The sequence below is a fragment of the Etheostoma cragini genome, chromosome 19 (assembly GCF_013103735.1).
Source record: "Etheostoma cragini isolate CJK2018 chromosome 19, CSU_Ecrag_1.0, whole genome shotgun sequence".
NCBI lineage: Eukaryota > Metazoa > Chordata > Actinopteri > Perciformes > Percidae > Etheostoma > Etheostoma cragini.
In genome coordinates, this window is record NC_048425.1 from 18651461 (window position 1) to 18672515 (window position 21055).

The following is a 21055-nucleotide window of genomic DNA, read 5'->3' on the forward strand; positions in this document are numbered from 1 at the left end:
GTGTGTCTCTCCACAAGGTGGACTCGTGCGTGTTCTTTGCTCAGGTGTATAAATGGGAGAGTGTGTGTGTGTGGGGGGGGGTGTTGGTAAATGACGTCAGCGGAGACCCAAGACAAGGTGCAACAGTGGCTAAAACAAACCAACCAAACAACGGTCGAAACTAAGCTGAATAATGTCAGTCTTCCTCGATGCCTTGTAGTTGTCATTGACCTTTTTTAATACCACGCTTACTAGGTTTGTGTTCACGAGAGTCTCCCTTAATTTGTGTAGCTGCAGCCTGTGAAATCCTTGGCCCCGGTTGGCTCTCCTGCGCTGTCGGTGACGCGCGCACACGTGCACATACGCACACTCGTAGCAGAGCATCATAGAGGGAGAAGTAGCGGCAGCGAAACGGTTTGGAGGGGTGGGCGACGGGCTTCGACTTTGGATGCTTAGTCACATCTTGCCTTGCCCAGAGAGGCGAGGGATGGAGCGGGTAGAAGAGAAACACTGAGCGGGTCAACGGGAGACGATACGGAAGAAAGCTGGGGGGGCTTAATCCGGAGTAGACGATGCTTTTTTGCCGCAGGCCCCGCCATCGTGAAATTGGATACCGACTTGCGGCGGATGGGGTGACCGAGCTTGCTGCCCCGCCGGGGAGGTCCCTTCCTTCGGACGTTGCCGGGGTGGGAGCTGCCTGTGCCCGGTTCTAAGGAAGGAAGGATTGGCAAGAGGGAAAATGCAGACGGAGGAGGAGACGGCCACCGCAGAAGAGCCCATTTTGGACGAAGGGTCAGGACGAGACCAGGTAAGAAGGACATTTTTTTTCTGTCTCCCTTTTGCGAGGTATACAAGGTTGTTTATGCGTGGATAGAAAGAGTTCAGGTAGCGTGAAGTTGCGCATATCATCGTTTTGCCTCTACTTGAACCGGCCTCTATTTTGATGTCATTGCTGGTCGATACCAAACAACCCGTGATTTCTACAGCAGGTGTGCCAAACTGTAGACTATGTCGACTCCTGGTCTTTCATTGACAAAAAATGCCTGTTCATGATTTGTATAATAGCAAGGACACTGGACAGGACCTTGGCTTTAACTGGACTGGAGATGAGGCTGTGTTTTGGCTAAATGGAGAGGGTAGGGAACCCTAAAACCCTGTCTGGAAAAGAGAGCCACAGATGTACTGTGGCGTGTTTCTCATGGGAGAGACGGTTTAGTCTTTTTCAGTATAGTAGAGTGTGTTCATTTACCAGCTGACACCACTGAAATACACTAGAGGGTGACGTCACAGATTAACCACACACCCACCTTTTTAGGTTGAGAACACAGTACAACTCATCAGGACAGTAAGTTAGTTTATTTTACAGGGACTTACTAGTTATAATAATAGGATAGACCCGGGTAGCAGTGTGTTTTTTTTCTGTGACAAACTCCTTGATAACAGAGGCTACCCATCTCCTTAGCAGATTGTCCTTATACACAGTACATCTACTAACCCTCCTGAGAAGTCTTTCTCTGTTTCCTGAACCACTATAATGAAAGACCTTCCACAGTGAATATGCATCTTGTTTACACATACAGTATGATGCCATGAATCAGACTTTGTTTAGACCTTGCCTTCCACACCCAAGCGCCACACTAACAAACGTCTTTACCATGTAAACTCGTATACTAAGCAATTTACCACTCTGTCTATCAGGGGCGGAACCAGGTGTTTCGGGGCTTAGCCCAAACCTAGGGTACTCTGGTGGATTGCTCCCCAAGGGAATTTCTTTTATTAATTTTTTACACGGTAGCTATTAGCTCTAATTTTTCAAGATTTATACATAATAGAATGTAATGAAGCTGTGTTTCTCAACAGGTCATTTTATACAATGACATCAAGTTTCACTAATTGGTCTCACTACAATGAAATGGCTACTATGGGAACTAACATCATCACACATGAATATAATTGGGCTTATTAAATCCACAAGAGTCTCACCTTTCTAGTCATACCCACTTAATATAATTGCAGAACTGTTTGGGGACCCCAGAATGCAGAAATATTCAAAAACACCATTTTAGTATAGGTGTAAAAAATAGAGAAGAGCTTTGCATGTTCAAACAGTATATGAGTCTGTTGCCAGGAAAAGATAACCATGGATAACTATTCTCACCACCATTTCCATTTCCACCACTTAACATAACAGTCCATATCCCCTGGAGAAAGAGCAGAGTTGTGTGTTCATGTGCTGTAATGGTATATAAGGACCGGGCTATACAGCTAATGGGGAGGTGAACAATACCTATACAGGTGTCAATTACTCCGCAAGTACCAGTGGCGATGGGTTGGTGTCACACCAGGTACCAGGAACTTGGTTCCACCTTAACATCTGCTAGATGTGAGCTTTAGGGCTGCAACTAAACTTTTCTTTGTTTTTGATTTATTTTTTGATGAATTTCTTGTCTCAGAAATGTCAGAACCCGGTGAGCAATGCCCATCACAATTTTATTCAACTCACTGAAAGTGTTGAGGGGAGGTTTATGTCTTTATAAGCATTTGGCAATTGGCTGGTGGTAATTTAAAGACCTGAACACATAATATGTAGCATTCACTTTATTCCATCTCTCTCATCATCTGTCTTTTTATCCATGCCTGCAGTGCAGACAGTGCAATGGATTCAGTCATCTGTTCTCTGCTTCCATTACTTTCTCTCATCTTGGTCTCCTTTTTAGATTTGCTTACCATAGAGTATACCTCTCTCTCTCTCTCTCTCTCTAACAATTGCACACTCATGTTTCACTTTAACTTTATTAACTCTGGCCCACATGGGTAGGCATGCACACTCACACAAGCATTATGACAAATAAAGTAGAGCCACTTGATTAATATTAAAATTGCATTTTTTATTCATGCCTACCTCCATGCACGTATTTCCATTAGCAGAGAGGTCTGTTGCATCAGAGCCATTATGTAAGTTTTAAAGATAAACCAGAACAAAGTCCTAATCAAGAAAAAGCATCTGCTGGTGGAGGAGGGATACATGTATCAAACGTTCATTCTGACAGAAATCAACTGTATAAAATAAGAACAAAATGCCGTATGACAAATATATCTACAAACCAAATAATCCCTGCCACTGGGCCACACAAACATCTAGGAGTCCAAATATAACAGTGCCTCGACACAATGGACAAAAAATGCTTTTTCATTGGCAGAAAAGAAGAAGCTGATTTCGGATTGTGAAAACCTAATTGTTATTTTCACAGCTAATGGGGCATGGCTATCAAATCCAGTGTGGAGGCAGGCTGCAAAAAAAAAAAAATCATAACAGTGCATAACAGCCTGGCTGCCATCATGAAGAAGGCCAACAATGTGTAGAATAGCCATTAGGGTTATTAATAAATAATTAGTGAAATTGGATTAGTGAAATTAGATAATTAAGAATACAGGAGGAGAAGGCGATAGCAGACATAGACCAATATGGAACAGACATGTAATGTAAAGCACTGGTTTAATAAGGAGAATATGTTCATAGGATATTCAAAGCCAAAACAGTTAATCAAAATACAAACTAAAGCAAAATGTCTCTATAAATAAGTGTAATTGGAGAACAGATTGTCCATGAGTATGGTTGTTTAGTATAGAACCCTAACCCACGGACAGTAGAATAGTAGATTGCTACAGGAATTGTTGGAGAATTTTGTGGATGTTTTGGTCCTTTATTTCAGTTGTCACCATTGACATTTAGTAATGTAACGCATGAATTTAAGCTGACATGTATATTGACTGCTGCTTTCAATGACATCTGTCACGACATAACCACAATTCAGGAAAAGTCTTTTACGTGTGCTGGCGTCCAAAGTCTGGCTGCCTGTGCATTTTAGTGCTTTGGCACTCGTAACTTGGTATGGCTGGGTACCCAATTCAATACTTTTCAGGTTCTATTGCCTCTATTTAAGCAACGAGTATCAAAAAATGCCTCGTCATTTAATACGGTATTGGTATCAGATATTTAGACGATACGTAGCCCCCGTTGACATTTCATTTAAGACGGGGACAGAGCATTTACACAACTTGATGGGAATAAAGAAAGGAAAGTCTTCTTTACTTCCGCTGTGTAAGCTCTGACGCGGGTAAGCCTCATGCACGTCAGCCTAGCACTAGGCCAAACAGCCCATAGGAAAAGATTGTGTTGTAACATTTATATCATTTAATGTCATTTATAAATACATGCAGTCTCTTACCTGCTGATAACTGGTGTTGGTGGATAATTAGTCTTAATTGAACACACTCTAAAAGTAATTATTTGTAATGGAGGCATAATTATTTTGCCACAGTGACCATATAATGACCCATTCATATTTCCTAACACACAAAGTGCTGATGAGTTATGTGTTGTTGCAGCCCAGGTAATAGAAACTTGACTTCCTAAATGACTCCCTCCAATCGTGTTGAACAACAGTGTACTGCAGTCATCAACCACCCATTTTCCTGTCCTCACTTCATTCGCCACCCACATGCTGGTATTGCTAATTATAGCTGCTCCAGTCATACCTAACCAGCTGAATCAGTATGAGCAGAGACTGAGGGAGGGAAAGAGAGGAATACACATTCTCTACTAGAAATGCAGCCCTAGCTAGTTCTAATATCGAGGCATATGTTGACCCTCAGTCCAGTGACACTGTAAATAAGTGAATCAAATTGGACCTGTGCACACATACAGTAACTACGTACAGCATGCGGCAGAATTGCTCCGTTGCAGCACCATATTACAGCAAATGCTACAAGACCAGATAATAGAACGATGATTGAATTTGGAGAAATGATCTGCTGAAGCAAATCCTATTAATGAAAAAGCTCTGTCAATTGCAGTTTTAGTAGCAGCAGGAAATAACCAGAGCATGCTCAGGATCTTCAGGATCCAAGCATTGCTCTAAAAAAGCCTCTTTGAAAACAAAGGTGTGTGATGTGTTTTCAAAAAAACCAAAACTTGTAGTCCATGCCAGCTTTGTGGACTCCAGATGGCTGTCTCTAGTGAGTGTTGTTGCTAAGGAATATATTTACATATACATACATATAGAATATAGAGACAATATGGCAAAGTAAAAGCATTTTCAGCCCAGCAGAATCTTGTCAGTTGAATGCTGTGTTTTATGCAAATGCAGGCAGAGTTTGAGTTATTAATGAAACATTATTGAAGAAAGTGTTGTGTAAGTACCCCCCCGTATCAACCCTCTTCAATAGAGCTTGCAATAAGGGCGGTGAAAGCTTTAAGTATGACAAAAATGAAAGCTGACACCCTCCAGGCTGGGCTATAAGATTTCTTTTCATAATGATTTCAAGGAGAGTGAGCTTTGCCTTTGATCTGTTGCAGTCTTGGCTCAACAGAGGCAGCTGAAACAGAAAGAGGATCCAGAGACAACCAATGGGATGCAGAGTTTCTCACTAGGAGACGTAGTGTTTACTAGAAGCTACTTACTCGGCTCAAAGTGCCTCTCCGTTGGTCACTAGTTGTGGTTGCACCTTAAAGAGGCATTTGGATCAGATCAAAGCTAGACTGGCACACATGAGGGAGCCCAGAGCCGAGTAACCTGAACAAGAGTTGGTTTCCATTGATAAACTACCACAGATCCCAGAGTCCCCCTGTCGATTCTTCAGAACTCACTTATTGAGATTTGAAAGAATGTGATAAGCTATTAGTGAAGACCGTGCTTAATCGAATGTGCAACATTTAGTTGGATGTTTGGTATTACACTTGGTTTAAAATTTTGAATACCACTTTTTACTGTTTTTTTCATAAGATAAATTCTGGAATAATTTTTCATATCACAGTTTGTTAACAGAAATGTCCTATTTTCAGTGTATTTCTCATTAATTTTGTATTCCTTTATTTATAGGTGCTCTAAGCGATGTCACAGGTTTATGTTTTAGTCTGGTCTTTACCTGTGTGTGGGGGGGGGGGGACTGCTTGTGTTGAAATATTGCATGCAGAAATCATTTGACTCCTGCCTGAGTTCCTGGCTGATTCACTGGGCACACACCAGCTGCAGAGTCTTGAGGAAATGCAGGTTTTTTCTATTTTTTATTGCTAGAATAACCTCTTTTTTGGCAACATTTAATTGCACAAGATAAGAGAAAAAAGACAAGAGAGAATTGGAGCCAGCAAGACAAAATGGGACAGACAGAGAAGGAGGGAGGGCAGGAGAGGAATGGAAAGGAGCCGGATGGATTTTGGCACTGAAGTTCCCTGGAGAAAGGTGCAGTCCGTCACTGCTGCTCTCCCTTAAGTCTCTCTCTTTCTCTCTCTCTTACTCTCTCTCTCTCTCTCTCTCTCTCTCGCTCTCATTTTGCTTCCTTTCATACTTGCATTCATGAAAAGTTCATGACCGTTACTCTGTCTCTCTCACGCTCCTCATCCCTTCTTTCCCTCTCTTTCTACACTACACTTTTAGCCCAATCAATCCACTTAGAGACAGACTTCCAGAGAGGATGTAACCGAGGAGACGTGGGGCTGAGGATGAAAGGGAAGGGGAGACTGAGGTTGGGATTGGCGAGTAAATGCTTCGGAGGGAAGATTCAGGGAAGGAGAAATAAGATTACGTAAGGAAAGGATGGAGGATGTGGAGAGAAAAGACATTTTTTGATGTGTGCAGTTGGAGGTTTTGCTCTTGCAGAGAGATGCTGGACTGGTGGCGTGTAGGTGCCCTTCAGGCTGCCTTTCACTACTTGCCCTTAAAGGAACAGTAGGGAGAAAAAAAGAAAAGCGAGGCGTGTCGCAGCCAGACCAATATGCAAGTGGAAAGCAAATTGGGGCTGCATTATAGGAGTGAGAGATAAAGAGAGGGGGGGGGGGCTGACAGGACAGACAGACTTGGCCAAAGGAGGAGAGGACACTGGTGTCATCCCATTTGTTTAGCAGTGTTCATTCATGTCTACACTTGCAACAAAGCTGATGACAGGTGTATGTTAACTGTGTGTCCCTCTCTCTTTCCTGTTTCTATGATACACAACATGCATAATACACAAGCTTTTTACACACAAGCCCAAGCCCTCTCTTCCTTAATCACACACACAAAATGAAGCAGCAGTGTTACGCTGCTGATGTTGGAGCGGAGTTAGCTGGAGAACAGTCTAGAAGTATTGTTCTCATCTAAATTATTCACATACTCGCCGTTGGCTGCATTACAATGCTGAGAAGGTGCGTGATGGCATCTGCGTGGATAGAGCGAGATGACGAGAGAGTAGAGGGCCACATTACACCATCTACTGTATGTCCGCACATCTAATGCATATGTGTGTGTGTTTGAGTGCACTGTAATGTGATGTCTTCTTCACAGTGCAGGGGGGGCTGGGCCCTCTCAACGTGTGCACTTAGAGAGAGGTAAAGGCTGTGTCTGTGCAGCACTTATCCTATGATGGGTAACGGGTGGTGTAATGCACTCCTTTGTTCAAGACCTCAGTTTACACACCAGCACTGAAATACAAACAGGATGATTATGATATTATCAAAAAGTCACTGGGGGGGAGGTTCCAGCTACACAACATCTGTGTCGCTTACTTAACATTCTCCATCACCACCATAGCTGTAATCATTTTCACATGTCAGACATGATTAAATATTAACATTGTAAGGCTTACTGTATTATTTATTATGTTAAAACTGTCAACATAACAATGTAGAAATTTGTCAAATCTTAGAATAGGATAGAAATGAGCTCAAAAGTAAGGGCCGACTGTTAAAGATATTTAATCATGGCATTAAGAGCTAAAAACAGAACTGTAATGGGAAGGAAGATTTTAAGTGAGAATTTAGTATCATTCAAATGAGGCAAACAGGTTCAAAAATCTGAAAATCTGGTGACTTCCATAACGTTGGGGGCACAGAATGAACGTCTATAGAGGTCTACAGCCATGCTTGGGGCTTTACTTGGACAAATGTCTCTAGTTTGTTCATCATCTGACTTAAATTTTCCATCTAGTTGACTAAAAAAACAGTTGATCTTATTATTCTAGTACCAAGTCATTAGTTCTGCAGGTATTTGGTCCTAAACCAAAGTACAGATATTTTGACCTAAAGAGGGGGCTAGGGGTAAAGTCAGTGGGATCACCAGAGTCATTAGGATTCATCCTGTAAGGCATGGGATTGTTTGTAACAAATGTCATGGCAATCCATCAAATATGTGTTGAGACATTTCACTAAAACCCAAAGGCTTGAGGAAAAGTGACCATTCATCAGCTGTCAAAAATAGAAGATTCATTGACAACATGACATTTAGTTCCATGTCCCTTTTTTTCCAAGTTTTCTAATCCTTTAAAATTGGGTCAGTAGCATCTTAACATGTATCCTCTTCTCTCCTTTTGGCTCCGCAGCAAAGGCCAGTCCAACAGTCTCTGGGCTCCTCCCTGTGTCGGGAGTCCCATTGGAAGTGCCTCCTCCTGACCCTCCTCATGTACGGCTGCTTCGCCACACTCGCCTGGTGCGCTCTCTGTCGCGTGTCCGTTCTCAGCTCGTCCATACCTCGCGGTGCCGACGGCGATGCCACCTCGGCGGCCTACTATAATGACATCTTGCACCTGGAGAGTCCGTGCTCTAGCGGCTACGTCTACATCCCGCTGGCCTTCCTGGCAATGCTGTATGTGGTTTACTTGGTCGAGTGTTGGCACTGCTTCTCCAAGACGGCAATGCTGGCTCATGCCGAATTCCAGGTCTGTGTTAAAAAAAACTGTTTTAGCATTGAACAAGGGGGTCTAATAGCTTGGAAAAAGGCCTACCTAAAGCAGACGGCAGAGTCTACTGCTGCAATCAGAGTCTAGGAATAGGTGAATGACCTTGGCTAAACAGCAGAATCTGTTTACTCATAGAAACCTGTTCAGTATGATAGTGTCAGCAAAAGGCTTTTAAATTAAAAAAATGTCAGTAATGTTATAAATGTCTGCACAGGAGAAATACTAGATAGGTTTCGTGCAGTTTAATAAGAAGTATTCACATTTTTATGAGGAGAGAGCAATGTTGTCCTCTTAATTTCCTTCTGTACTAAAATAAAACGTATCCTCTCATGTGGAAATGAGCTGACCCGCAGGCAGCAGTCTATCTTTTGTCTATTCTGGTCTGCTCTATTATCAGGAATTCCATGAGTACATTGGTCCAAAAGCACAGTGGTAACTGTTCGTCTCTGCCAAAAATGAAAAAGTTTTTACATAAGTATGGACTGCCGGGGGCACATATCCTATGATTAAGACAGCAGTAAATAGAGATAAAAACAAAACAAAATCAGAACACCATAGACAAACTTTGGCAGCACTGGACTAGCACCAGATTAAAATAAATATGCTGTCTACACATAATAGGAACTTAAGTGTTTGTTAGTGCTTGTACTGCCAAGAACTACTCAGGAAATGTTGCATCTTTATATTTTAGACTGTAGACCCTCATTTTGAACAGCTTTGGTTGTCAGATAATTTGAAAAAAATTTTTGTAAAGATTTACAAAGTCAGGTGTAGAAACTGGCATTTGAATGTGACATTGATGAAATGATTAGATTATTCCTTCATTCTTGGACACAGGAAGTGTACGAGCGTGTGCAGAGACTCCAGCAGGCCACACCCTGCATTTGGTGGAAGGCCATCAGCTACCACTACGTGAGGAGGACCAGACAGGTGACAAGATACCGCAACGGGGATGCGTATACCACCACACAGGTGAGGGGAGCTCCTCTTAACATACGTACTAAAGGCTGGTTTATGCTTTTATGCTGCGGAGGGTCCACGCAGAGCTTTCTCTGTATCCTACGTAAGTGGCGGTGCATATACTTGTGCATTGGTGTGTGTGTGTGCGTGTGTGTATGTGTGGTAGAGTGGCGGCGATGTAGCTCCAGAGTGTATACTGACCATAGTGAGAGAAACAAAGTACCTCCTCTGATCTTTTTTACCACGGTGGGACATCTATAGCAGGAACACTTAACCCTCTCCTGGATTTCATGTTGTTTATGTTGAAGAAGAACCAGGCTCCAACCTGCAGCCCTTTGCTGCATGTCATTCTCTCTCTCTCTCTCTCTCTCTCTCGCTCTCTCTCTCTCGCTCTTTCTCTCTCGCTCTCTCTCTCTATCCCCATTCATGTCTTAATCTGTCCTGTCGAAAATAAAGGCAGAAAATTCCCTAAAAAATATTTCTTTTGAAAATTAAACCATGTAAACCTGTTCTGGTAAAACCTCAAAATACAATTATGGACCTGAACATTTGCATAATATGAGCTCTTTTAAAATGACTCCCATGCACATCTTAAGTTCTCCTTGTAAAAATATTGCAGACCTGTGTGAAAGTTAGAAAAATATCATTCTCTTTAGTAACCATGCTTTGATAATGACACATACTATGTGAATAAGTTGAAACATCCTTCCTGTTGTCTTTCCTCCTCTCCCATCACACTCTTTCCATCCATCCATGCTCCTTCCTCTCTGCAGGTCTACCATGAGCGGGTGAACACTCATGCCTCCAGTTCAGAGTTTGACTACGCCCGTTATGGTGTCAAAGACGTGTCGAAGGAGCTGCTGGACCTGCAGCTGCACCCTGCTGTCCGCCTCCGTTTCACCAAGTGTTTCAGGTTCGCCCCCCCCACCACTTACCACAGCGGTCCAACGGACGTGTTGGGGAAGATTAGTGTTTTTGATGCTAATCGAGTTATTAACAAACGTTTGTGTTCTTTAGCTTCTCCAGTGCACGTGCTGAAGCAGCCTACCTCACCCAGGTAATACTTCCTTTTTTTATAATATAAGAGTAAACACAAGTAATTTTGTTATATAAATGCCATCATTAGGCAGATTGAGCTGTAGCTATAAAAAAAAAAAAATCAGCTCCAGTTGACATTTAATATATTTTTTAATGAGAACTCCTTAAAGGACCAGTGTGTAGGATTTAGAAGCATCTAGCAGTTGTGAGGACCTTCAAGTCTGACCTTTAAGTAACATTTCTGTCAATAGATGCCCCCGAATCCTACACACTGCCCCTTTAAATACTTGATGGCAGGCAAAAAGTTATGTTCCTCATCAGCTGATGATCCCATTTCATATTTTTCCCGGAAACTTTCCCGGACAACCCATTTTCCGGGAGTTCTGGGAAATAGTTATTTTTATTTATTTATTCATTCAGCCCATCAATATGATTCAAATATACGTTCCTAAATCCCAAACTGAAATTTTTTATTATTATTGCCCTATTAATTGGGCAAAAGAACACAGTGTATGTCCATCATCAATACAGTTTCAATGATCAGTTGTGCTGCATGATCAGGTGAGCTGCGCTAATCTAGGCAACCCTGTAAAACTAATATTTTACAGAACTCCATTAAAAAAAACAACTAATGAAATGTGCTAAAGTAAACCATCGAATGATTGATAATCCATTCTATTAAACCAAACCCATTCTGTATAATGCTGCAAACAGGAATAATCACTCAAAGTTCACCCAAAATATTTGTTCAACTAAATGAAAGTCAGCGACCCACAGGAATGTACAACTGCGCACTGCAAATAGACAGAGCCACAGGCCGATGGAAAACTGAATTGAAAATAAATAAAACACTCTGCCGCAATATCAGCACTGGATGGAACTCGTGACAACATAGACTCCAGATTTCTTTTAGCATTCTCACTCTCAACACTTTGGGGTAATAAAACACAATGGATGTACTAATTAGGAATGACACTTTCTTAACATGCCCCCCCCACACACACACTTCTGTAGTTAGTTAAAGATATGCTCCTTAGCTTGGGAAGTAGGTTTCTGTCAATTCTTTTCGGTTCAAACACTTACATATTCCCTTTCCGTTATTCCAAGCGAGCACGCTTCTTCGGAGAGAACGAGGGGCTTGACGACTACATGGAGGCCAGAGAGGGGATGCACCTGAAGAACGTAGATTTCCGTGAACACATCCTGGCGTTCCCAGATCCCGCCCACCAGCCCTGGTTTTCTCGGCACAGGGTCTTCTGGCTGGCTTCTGCTTTCCTCCTGTCATGGCCGCTGCGGGTTGTGTCTGAATATCGCACAGCGTACGTCCACTACCACGTGGAGAAGCTGTTTGGGGAGGACGAGGACGGCGGCGGAGGAGGGGGAGTTGGCGGAGGAGGACGAGGGGACCGGGTTGAAGGAGGGACAGAGAATGGAATCCACCCTGGTCTAAATGGGAGTTACAGAGCCATCTCTCGCGTCAACACGGTGGACATGACAGAATTGGAGTGGCACATTCGCTGTAACCAACAGATGGTCCCGAGCTACTCAGAGGCCCTCCTTATGGACTTGGACATGAGCGTGGGGACTAACCCTACCGCGTCTACACCCATCTCTGGTCCTACGAGCTCCACCCCGAGCCAGGGAACCAACCCGCCTCCTCTAGCTCTGCCTGTTGTCTTCAACTCGGCTTACCTTCTCCAGAGTTGCCCCCGATGCCGGAGGACCACGTCCAGTTCCAGTCTTCCCTCCAGGCTAAGGGCCCCCATGGGAACCACAGCCCTCCTGAACGCTACCGTGGCAGGGATCAGGGCAGTGGGGCAGGGGGGTGGGGGTATAGGAGGAAGGCTGGTTCTCAGTCGGAGCGGGTTCTCTCTGGGGCGACTGGGGGGAGTGCGCCAGAACAGCCTGTTTCACTCAAGAAGCATGGGAGGTGGGCTGGGAGGAAGTAGGGAAGATGGGGGAGGAAGTGGGGGAGGGAGCGGAGGAGGAGGTGGAGGATTCCTTGGACTAGGTTCAAGACAGGACAACGAGGAGACCAGAGGAGTGCTAGAAGGAGAAGGGGAGGAGGAGGAAGAGGAGCAGCAGCAGCAGGAGGAGGTGACGAGGAGGGAACAGGGAAGAGAGGAGAGACGGAGAGGAGACAGAGAGAGGGACGAAGAAGCAGAGCAAGACAGTGGAGGGTTAGGCGAGGTAAGGGAGGGTGACGGGGGAGGGAGGGAACGTCCGCCTTCCTACCAGGACGCATTCTTCTTCCCCGTCCTCATCATACACGGAGAGGAGAGCTGCCATGCTGGAGACGACATGTGACAAAGGAGAAGGTCTGGGCAGAGGCCGGGGGAGACGGAGGCCTGAACAGTGATATACCAACCCCAGAGAGACCAGAGGACTCAGTCACAGCAAAGCAGAAGAGGGAGACGAGGGACATCCACAGATACGATAGGCCTGAACAATGATATGTCAACCCCAGAAAGACCAGAGGACTCAGTCACTGCAAACCAGAAGAGGGAGGAACAGTTTGGTGGCCGACAGAAGTACAGAAGGAAAGGGGGGGGAAAGGTAGCCGTGGTGAGGGAAAGACGTGGTGTCAAAAGGGAAAGAGGAGAGGAGTGCATTCTGTAAAAAGCCAGGAACACACTTGTTCAGAAGGAGATGAGGGCCGATACAGAGAATAACATGGAGACCTTGATACACAGAGCTTGTGAGAGAGAGGGGGACCAATCCAGGAACAGAGAGACTGAAAACATGGGAATGACTATTTCCAGATATATCTATGCAAGAACAGGAGTGGGAGAAGGAGAAGTTTAACGATAGTAGGTTGGAGAGCAGTGGAGGGACCCCAAACCAGCAGAGTGGTAGTTGGGTTTTTCTTTTTCAAGACAAACAGAAGTGGTGGGTTTTTCAGTATTTTTTTAGAGTAATTTGAAGGCTCGACGTTTTGGTTTTGCTGAAATCTAAAATGCATAAACTAAAAGATGGGGCTCATTAAAAAAGATAAAAAGCAGGAAGAGGGACTTCTAAATATTTCAGACAAGGGAAGGAACTAACGAGATCACAAAGGATTACAAGATGCGATGTAGAGAAGTAACGGGAGGGAAACGATGGCACACGTTTGCAATGTGGAAAAATAGAAATGGAGGAGTGGATATGTGTCAGAGCACAGCATAGAAACCATAAGTAGAACACAAAACTGACCGGGACAGACAAGATTACCCTAAATCCTGTTCTCCACTTGACAGAGAATTCACATAGGTTCCTTTAAAAGAAATCAAAACCGATTTATCAAAACAATCGACTCGAGGAGGAGAAATCCAAAGATGATACAGGATTTTATCACCGAGACAAAACGCCGTCCTGACCTTAAATAAAATATTCAAATGTTTCCTCAAGTCACTTTTTCAAACCGGGGTCCTTCTTAGATCTTTTAAAATGTACTACACGCACACTTAGGATTGGGCGTCGAGAACCAGTTCCAACTTGGAATATTTTTTTTTTAAATAATTTGCTCAATGGGGTTTTGAATACGAAATGAAATGTTCCTCTTATCTGCGAAATCAGCATGTGACCCGTTTCATCTCCACCCCTCAAAGCAGCGGAATCAATAAGAGCCGGAATCAAAAGGAAGAATCGGCATTGGGATCAGAGTTGTTAGAATTACAACCACGGCCAACCCTACACACGGGGGCGCCCGGTAGCTCACGGGGCGGAGCAGGCGCCCGTAGAGGATCGCTCCTCGACGCAGCGGGCTCGGGTTCCACTCCGACCTGCGGCCGTTTGCTGCATGTCATTCCCATTCTCTCCCCCTTTCATTTCTTCAGCTGTTCTGTCAATAAATGCCCAAAAAGTTATCTTTATAAGATAATACCCTACACACACTGCATGTGGCCAGCAACCGTAACAGAATATTAAACATTGATTTCCTCCCTCCTCTTCATGCTCTCTTACTACTCCCTTCACATTAGCCTACACACCACTCTATCCATTACTGTTATGAGCTGATAGAATCAACTCCATGAGAGGAACCAGCGCTTCTTCCACCTCTCCTCTCTTTTCATGCTCCTCCCGCCAATTTGTCGCCTCTTCTGTTCTCCTCCCTCCATCCTCACCCCTCCCTGCAGAGGCGTTATTCTGAGCGACACGTGATTCAATTCAACTCAGATGTATTTACATAGCACCAAGTCACACCAACAGTTATCTCCCAGCCCTTTTCATAAAAGAGCAGGTCTAGACCGGGCTCTGGGACGGGACTCTTGCTTTTTAAAAACACAACTAGTTAGTAGACCTGCAACAATTATTACATAATTGTCTAATTGTCAATTTCCGTACGTTATCGAGCAGTCTTCGTTTAACCGTTATGTATTCTAACATTAGCTAAGGTCTTACTGGCTAAGCCTGTTGATGCCAATTGTTGATTTTGTTTAGATATGCCAAATTGTAATTATATAACTAGTTATTGGTCTAAAGCGGTGTTAGTTACCTATAAAGGTTCATACAGTTAGAAAAACTGTTTCTTGATGGTAAAGAGGCATAGTTTACTTCCTTGGCTGTGTTTATCTGGGTCACATAACAGTGTCGCCCCCCCCACAATCCTGGAAATCATTCAAAATGTTAATTGTTTGGCCGAATTGATACCTTGAAATCTGAACATCTTTTGGAATTGGCACGTCTTCTCAGTGTTGGACCGAAATAGATTGACTGCATCCATCATTAACTTCTCCTTCCTCTACTGCTCTGCCATCTTCTCTCTTCCGCTCCTCCCTCTCCTTCTTGTTTTAAAGTGGTGGTTATGTGATGCGCCTCTCTGCTCAGATCCCATTTCATCTCCGCTCTCGCCACACATCACATCGCTTCTAGGCGCAGATTGCTGCTCCAGGATCAGACTTTATGAACCACATATTACTGACTCATGTCTGTATATTGTCACAGAAACACAATGAGCAAATAATGTTTAATTTACCCAATGTGTAGAGGAGATGTAGACAGAATGGACCTTTAACGATACTGAAAGGTTTTTAACACCTTAAAATGTTGAACTATTTTCCACCAGTTATGCCTGTGTAGTTGTTTAGTTGGAAACGTTTGTACCCAAAGATAGGCTAGCGCAACATGAAGGGAAAAAATGACAATAACCAGTAAACCTTCTTCCAATATCAATATACTATATATCACATTACTCTATATCTCCAGGCATGAAAAATCACCTCTTTATCTCCTTTTTGTCCATAGTATTGGACTGCATTAGAACTAAAACTTGAGCTGACATTATCCTACTGAAAATAAAGAAGAAATCAGACTTTTGCTTTAGAATATTAAAATAAAAGCAACCAAATGATCAAAGAGAACGCCCAGCCCCGTGTGGTAGACCAGGTCTGGCCACATGGGGCCATAATGCTACCTCCTCTTAAAGAATCACCTGCAGATAAGAACCAGTGGTGTCTGAAACATAGCCACACTATAAAATGTGTAAAAGGTAGCTGGCATAGAGATGCATGGAACTTAGTAACAGCTATTGTGCAGGAGCTACTAAAAGCTAGGTAGCAAAGATGTTTACCATTGGAAAAAGCAGGGATACGTGATCAGTCGACTTAAATTTGGACATTTTAGACACATGTTGGCAAGGGCACAGACAAGAATTCATAGAACCCTCTGTCCTAATTTATGACTTGGTATGTTTTTATGGAGGATCAGTCCAGGGAGAGACAACACAACCATCAGTGCATGGATATTTTCTAAAGCACACTAACCCCGCTACAGCAGCAAGAAGCAGTTCCGAGTAGTTAGTCGGTCACTTCAGGGATGTTGGAAGGGTCTCCCTCGTTCTCTATCTGATTATTTCGGACACAGTACTCAAAAAAAGCACACTTAAATAAGGAAGTTGGAGAGGAATCTGAAACAAGAAGAGCCAGAATGAGACGTGAAACACTTCCTAGCTGATCGAGACGATGGACGTGGAGGTCACCTGGATTCAGCAGAGTTCTTTCAGTGAAACTTAGTGGAGGGATAAAGTAGAGCACGGTGCTGACCTGGTTTGGTGTACAGGACACACACTCGGACACACATTCACACACGCCGATTCTGGCTGGCGGGTCTTCTGAAGCTTTGGGGGACATCGAGCTGAAGTGGGCACAAGGAATCGTATGGAGGGAAATAATTACATGGAGAATAATACACCGCAACGTGGACAGGTGTTTCTATATGACTGGAGAACTGGACAAATGACAAAGAAGAAGAAAATGTGAGATTAAAAGACAAATATTTTTTACAACTATTTATCTGAGTCTCTTGACTTGTGGATAAAACTGTCTCCATCCGTGTCCCTTCATGAGAAGAAGAAGCACTGACCACACTTCTGCGTTCATTTGAGTTGCTTTCCCAAATTTTCCTTCACTCACTTTATTTGTATGTCTTTGTTAGGTCGAACTCGAACCCCGGACCTCTGCGTCGAGACATAAACCTCTATGTATATGTGCCCCTGCTCTACCCACTGATCCAACCCGGCCACAGTGAGCTCCAGTTTCACATGTAAGTGGTTAGCCACCAAACCAAGAAAACCCAATTCAGTCTGGAATCTGCTACTTTTCTATCATCTGCATACATGAGTAGCCAATGTTTCAGGTTGTTTAAGTCATGTCTAAGATCAAATGCCTTTGTTAGCTTCAGAAATGTCTCATATCTTAGCTGTTTTTGTTTTTTTACTTAATTTTTGGCGAGCCTCTGGTTCTGATTTGAGTAGGGTGCTGGGACCCACTTAAAGGTTATTTCATTTTTACTTTAAACAGACAAGTGTATTTCACTCGTATGTGTTGGTAGTGGATATTTATACTGTGTTTTATTATCTCAGAGTGTGTCAAAAGCGTGTACTCAGCCGCTTCAGGTGTGCCAAGAGAACTTTGTGCCCATGATGTCTTACACACACACACACACACAAACGTGCATGTTTAGCCACAGCGGTAAAGCAGCCATTATAAACAGCTTCTTTTAGACTAGAGTGACATTCATCCAGTACCCATAATAGCCTAAAATATGCCGATTTTTATCTCGACCACGCACACACAAACTGAAAGCACGGAGCTGTCCTGCTATGTTGCCTTTGTGTCCGACGTTGCCAACTTTTTTGCTCAGGATTTCAGTTTTTTGCTGCCGTCTTTCACACACATACATCCGTCATGCCAAAGCAAGAAGCATCACAGAGAAAACGCCTGATAGCAGCTGGTGCAGGTGGTCTACACAATGGGCAATAGTACAATCTGTGCTGGTGGGCTGCTCCAGCACCAAACATTTACACGAGGTGACTAAAGGGGGGGGGAAATAGCAGATGCCTGTCAAGTGATCTTTATCGGCAACATGCGCAGGTGCAGCTCGCGGAAATCCACCCCGAATGTGTCTTTTACATTGTGGTGTGTTTGGCTAAACCTCGCAGGCTTTGTTTTTGCCCACTAGGTGGCAGCAAAGCCATATATATATATATACAGTATATATATTGTGACAGCATAGATGTGATGTACTGGATTCAGAGGGTAAACCAACAGTGAATTGAACAGGGTAGAAAACAGCTGCTGTGCTGCTCTCTGTGGGTTCCACATCTGCACACCCCCCCCCCCCCCCCCCCCCCCCCCCCCCCCCCCCCCCCTCGGATATCCCAGACAAGGTACTTTGTCTTCAGCAGCTGGTAAAGAGCCCCCGCTGGGACACCACTGATAGAGGTCTGGGCAAAGGTGCAACAAACCCAAAAGTGCTAACCTGTGGAGAGCAGTGCAGATGTGTATGTGATGGTGCATTTATCTTCATTGGTCATATTATGATCCGTTACCTGTGACTGAACGTGTTGCCGAGCAATATTGCCCATATCCCTGCTTTGTGGCTGGACTTGTAGATGTTGCTAAGCAGCTTTCTGAACTTATAACCATGGACACTGGGAGCTTCAGTCAATGAAACGGATGATTCTGGCGGTTTGGTGATGGAGCCTCCATGTCTACTGTAACTCATCATCTGGCTGTGTTGCTGTAAATGACCCGGACTACAAACGGATAGAAAGGACCAGGGTTCGGTTTGTAATGAACATCTGGATAAGACCACTCTAAATACACATCTGTTTACTTGTGCCCACATCCAGTTGGATGCTTCTGCTCTCATTTTCCACTCTTTTTTTTATCAACATTGTCATGTGACCATCCTTTGAAACGCTCTAGCAATTATGACCGATGTATTGTTGTCAATACTGTTACTGTTTCTCTTGTGGTCCATGGGAGGAGTGGAGTAGTCATGATGAGTTGGTCAAACACTGTAAAAAAACAAAAAATTGGTTTGACTTGAAATCACATGAATTCCAGCTGCATTAATATTTTTGATTTCTTTCTTTTTTTGATTTCCAGAAGTACGTGGGTTAGTCTAATGTGGATACTACAAACTATCAGGTAACCAATAGAAACGTGGGATCCAGTGTCTGTTTCACACAGTTATTCAAATGTATTCAAAGTAAAAGAAATTGACCAAAAACAGAATCCAGGGTACTCCTTTGACCTCAGACACTTTAATATGGATTTATGTACATTAACAAGCCTCCCTTAGAACTACAAACAGCAGCTTATATTACTGTCTGTTATTATCCACAGACATGTTAAATGCTGCTCTTTTAATAATGCATAGTAGCAGTTTCCCATTGTGCAACAACTGTATTGTAGCTAAACTGAGCCTTGTATGATACACCTACCACCGCCCTTTGTTTTTGCACTGAAATATGAACAGCTGTGTGATGCGACATGACATGACGACTGTATCTGCAACTCACAGCGTTCTATATGCAATGTGTCAGAAAGAACTCATGCATTAGCCTCGGTATAATTAGCCCACTGATATTTAGTGTCTGGGTAAAGGCTTATTTTAGGATCCGGGTCAGAGTTGCTGTTGATTTAAAAAAGATTAGCATTGCAGATGCAGGAGCTAATCAAGTAACGCCTTTGCTTAAATGTGTGCTGTGTCGCCTGATTGTTAGTAGAGTATCACCATTGGACAATAAAAGTATAAAAAGCTACTTTCCATGTTAAAACCTGGAGTCCACGGAGTGGAACTGGGCTCGTCCACGCAGCCAGAGTCCCAGAGAGGATCGCGTCACATTGACATTTCAGGATAGTCCTTTTCTTTCCTGCTGGATATTCCCTGCTGCTGGACTACCTGTGAGCTGTCGAACACATGGAACTGTTACCACGGTGTAGTTGTCATGTCCATGCAGCCTCTCTGGGGACAATCATGCCACATACAATGCACTGTTGTCTCTTCCTCTGCAAAGTGTAAAGCCAGGACTGGGCTTTCTGTTCAAGCACCGTCGAGCAACATGTCCTCAGTATTTAAGCTAATTAATATGTAACTGATAATTAGATTGTCAATATTACACCCGATTATAGCTGTTGTCACTGGCCTGTTTAAGATGATGTAATTATTTCATTTGAGTGGATAATGACAGTGAAGGTAAAGGAGCTGGTGGCAATAACACTGTTAACTGACGCGGTCCTGGTGATGATGATGATGATGATGATGATGAGGATGATGACAATTCATTATCATGGAAGATACAAATAAAGTCAATCTGCTTGGTATACCAAGGTTTGGTCTTGTGTTTTTTTTTTTTCTTCAATGTCTTTACAAATTATAAGATATGATTGGGCATAAACATATTCTGCTCTTGTTTGTCCGACCTCTGCATCTCTTCCATTTGGGATGTATTTGTTGCTTGCTGAACCCGGATATGGATGATAGAGCTGGATTACACTATAACGGGCTGTTTAATTCAGATTTGAAATGTTTCTTATGGACTGAGATACTATTTCTACAGCGAGAGCATTTTCTCTAGATTATAATAATGCAAGCCTGCTGTTTGAAACGTTGCAGGTTTAAAGGTTACCGAATTATAAAAAATAAAAGAGGTCTTTCTGTTAATTCCAGACCCTAAAGGGGCCCTTTACTAACTTTTTCCTACCCAGCCTGTGAAAACACCCGTATAATGTGTTCTCTGGCTCTGGGGGGAGCTCCTCAAAGATTAAAAAGTTGGCCTGGGTCTTATCACCGGTGTTTGCTGTGTTTTGCCCCCAACGATGGCAGTGGTTATGTTTGGCTTAAGGATCAGGGTTCGCTGCCTGGAAGGCGTCACCGAGCGTTATCACCACAGCTTAGACTCGGTGGTGGCTACATGTGTTGTCATGGATACAGTTACAATGTAAAAGGAATGAACTAGGTCGGCTTATTATTATCCTTAAAACATATCTGCTAGATGTTAGTAACTGACAGGTAGCTTCAAATTCTTCAAATTCTTGGAGGCAAAATGTAAGTTAGATTTCGCTGTTGGATTTACAGCTCGTGACTTAGCCAACATTAT

The 21055-nt window shown here is 43.4% G+C and overlaps 1 protein-coding gene across 2 annotated transcripts; it reads left to right on the forward strand.

Annotated features, from left to right (window-relative positions):
- The first annotated feature begins 276 nt into the window (after positions 1–276).
- LOC117934949 (transmembrane protein 151A) lies at positions 277–13080 on the forward strand. Of its 2 annotated transcripts, XM_034856976.1 has the most exons (7): positions 277–787; positions 6093–6221; positions 8335–8670; positions 9529–9663; positions 10425–10564; positions 10669–10708; positions 11797–13080. In XM_034856976.1, exons 1-7 carry the CDS (start codon positions 719–721, stop codon positions 12994–12996), a joined length of 2049 nt encoding a protein of 682 aa, XP_034712867.1. In that variant the 5' UTR covers positions 277–718; the 3' UTR covers positions 12997–13080. The 2 variants fall into 2 exon arrangements, with proteins under 2 accessions (XP_034712867.1, XP_034712868.1); XM_034856977.1 differs by lacking the exon at positions 6093–6221 and having other exon boundaries at positions 281–787.
- Positions 13081–21055: the final 7975 nt, after the last annotated feature.

Excerpts from the sequence above, each read along its gene's own strand:
- LOC117934949 (XM_034856976.1), top strand. The coding sequence starts at position 719 with ATGCAGACGGAGGAGGAGACGGCCACCGCAGAAGAGCCCATTTTGGAC. Across the intron at positions 10,565-10,668 it reads CGTTTCACCAAGTGTTTCAG|CTTCTCCAGTGCACGTGCTG; the intron begins GTTCGCCCCCCC and ends TGTGTTCTTTAG. Across the intron at positions 10,709-11,796 it reads AAGCAGCCTACCTCACCCAG|CGAGCACGCTTCTTCGGAGA; the intron begins GTAATACTTCCT and ends CGTTATTCCAAG.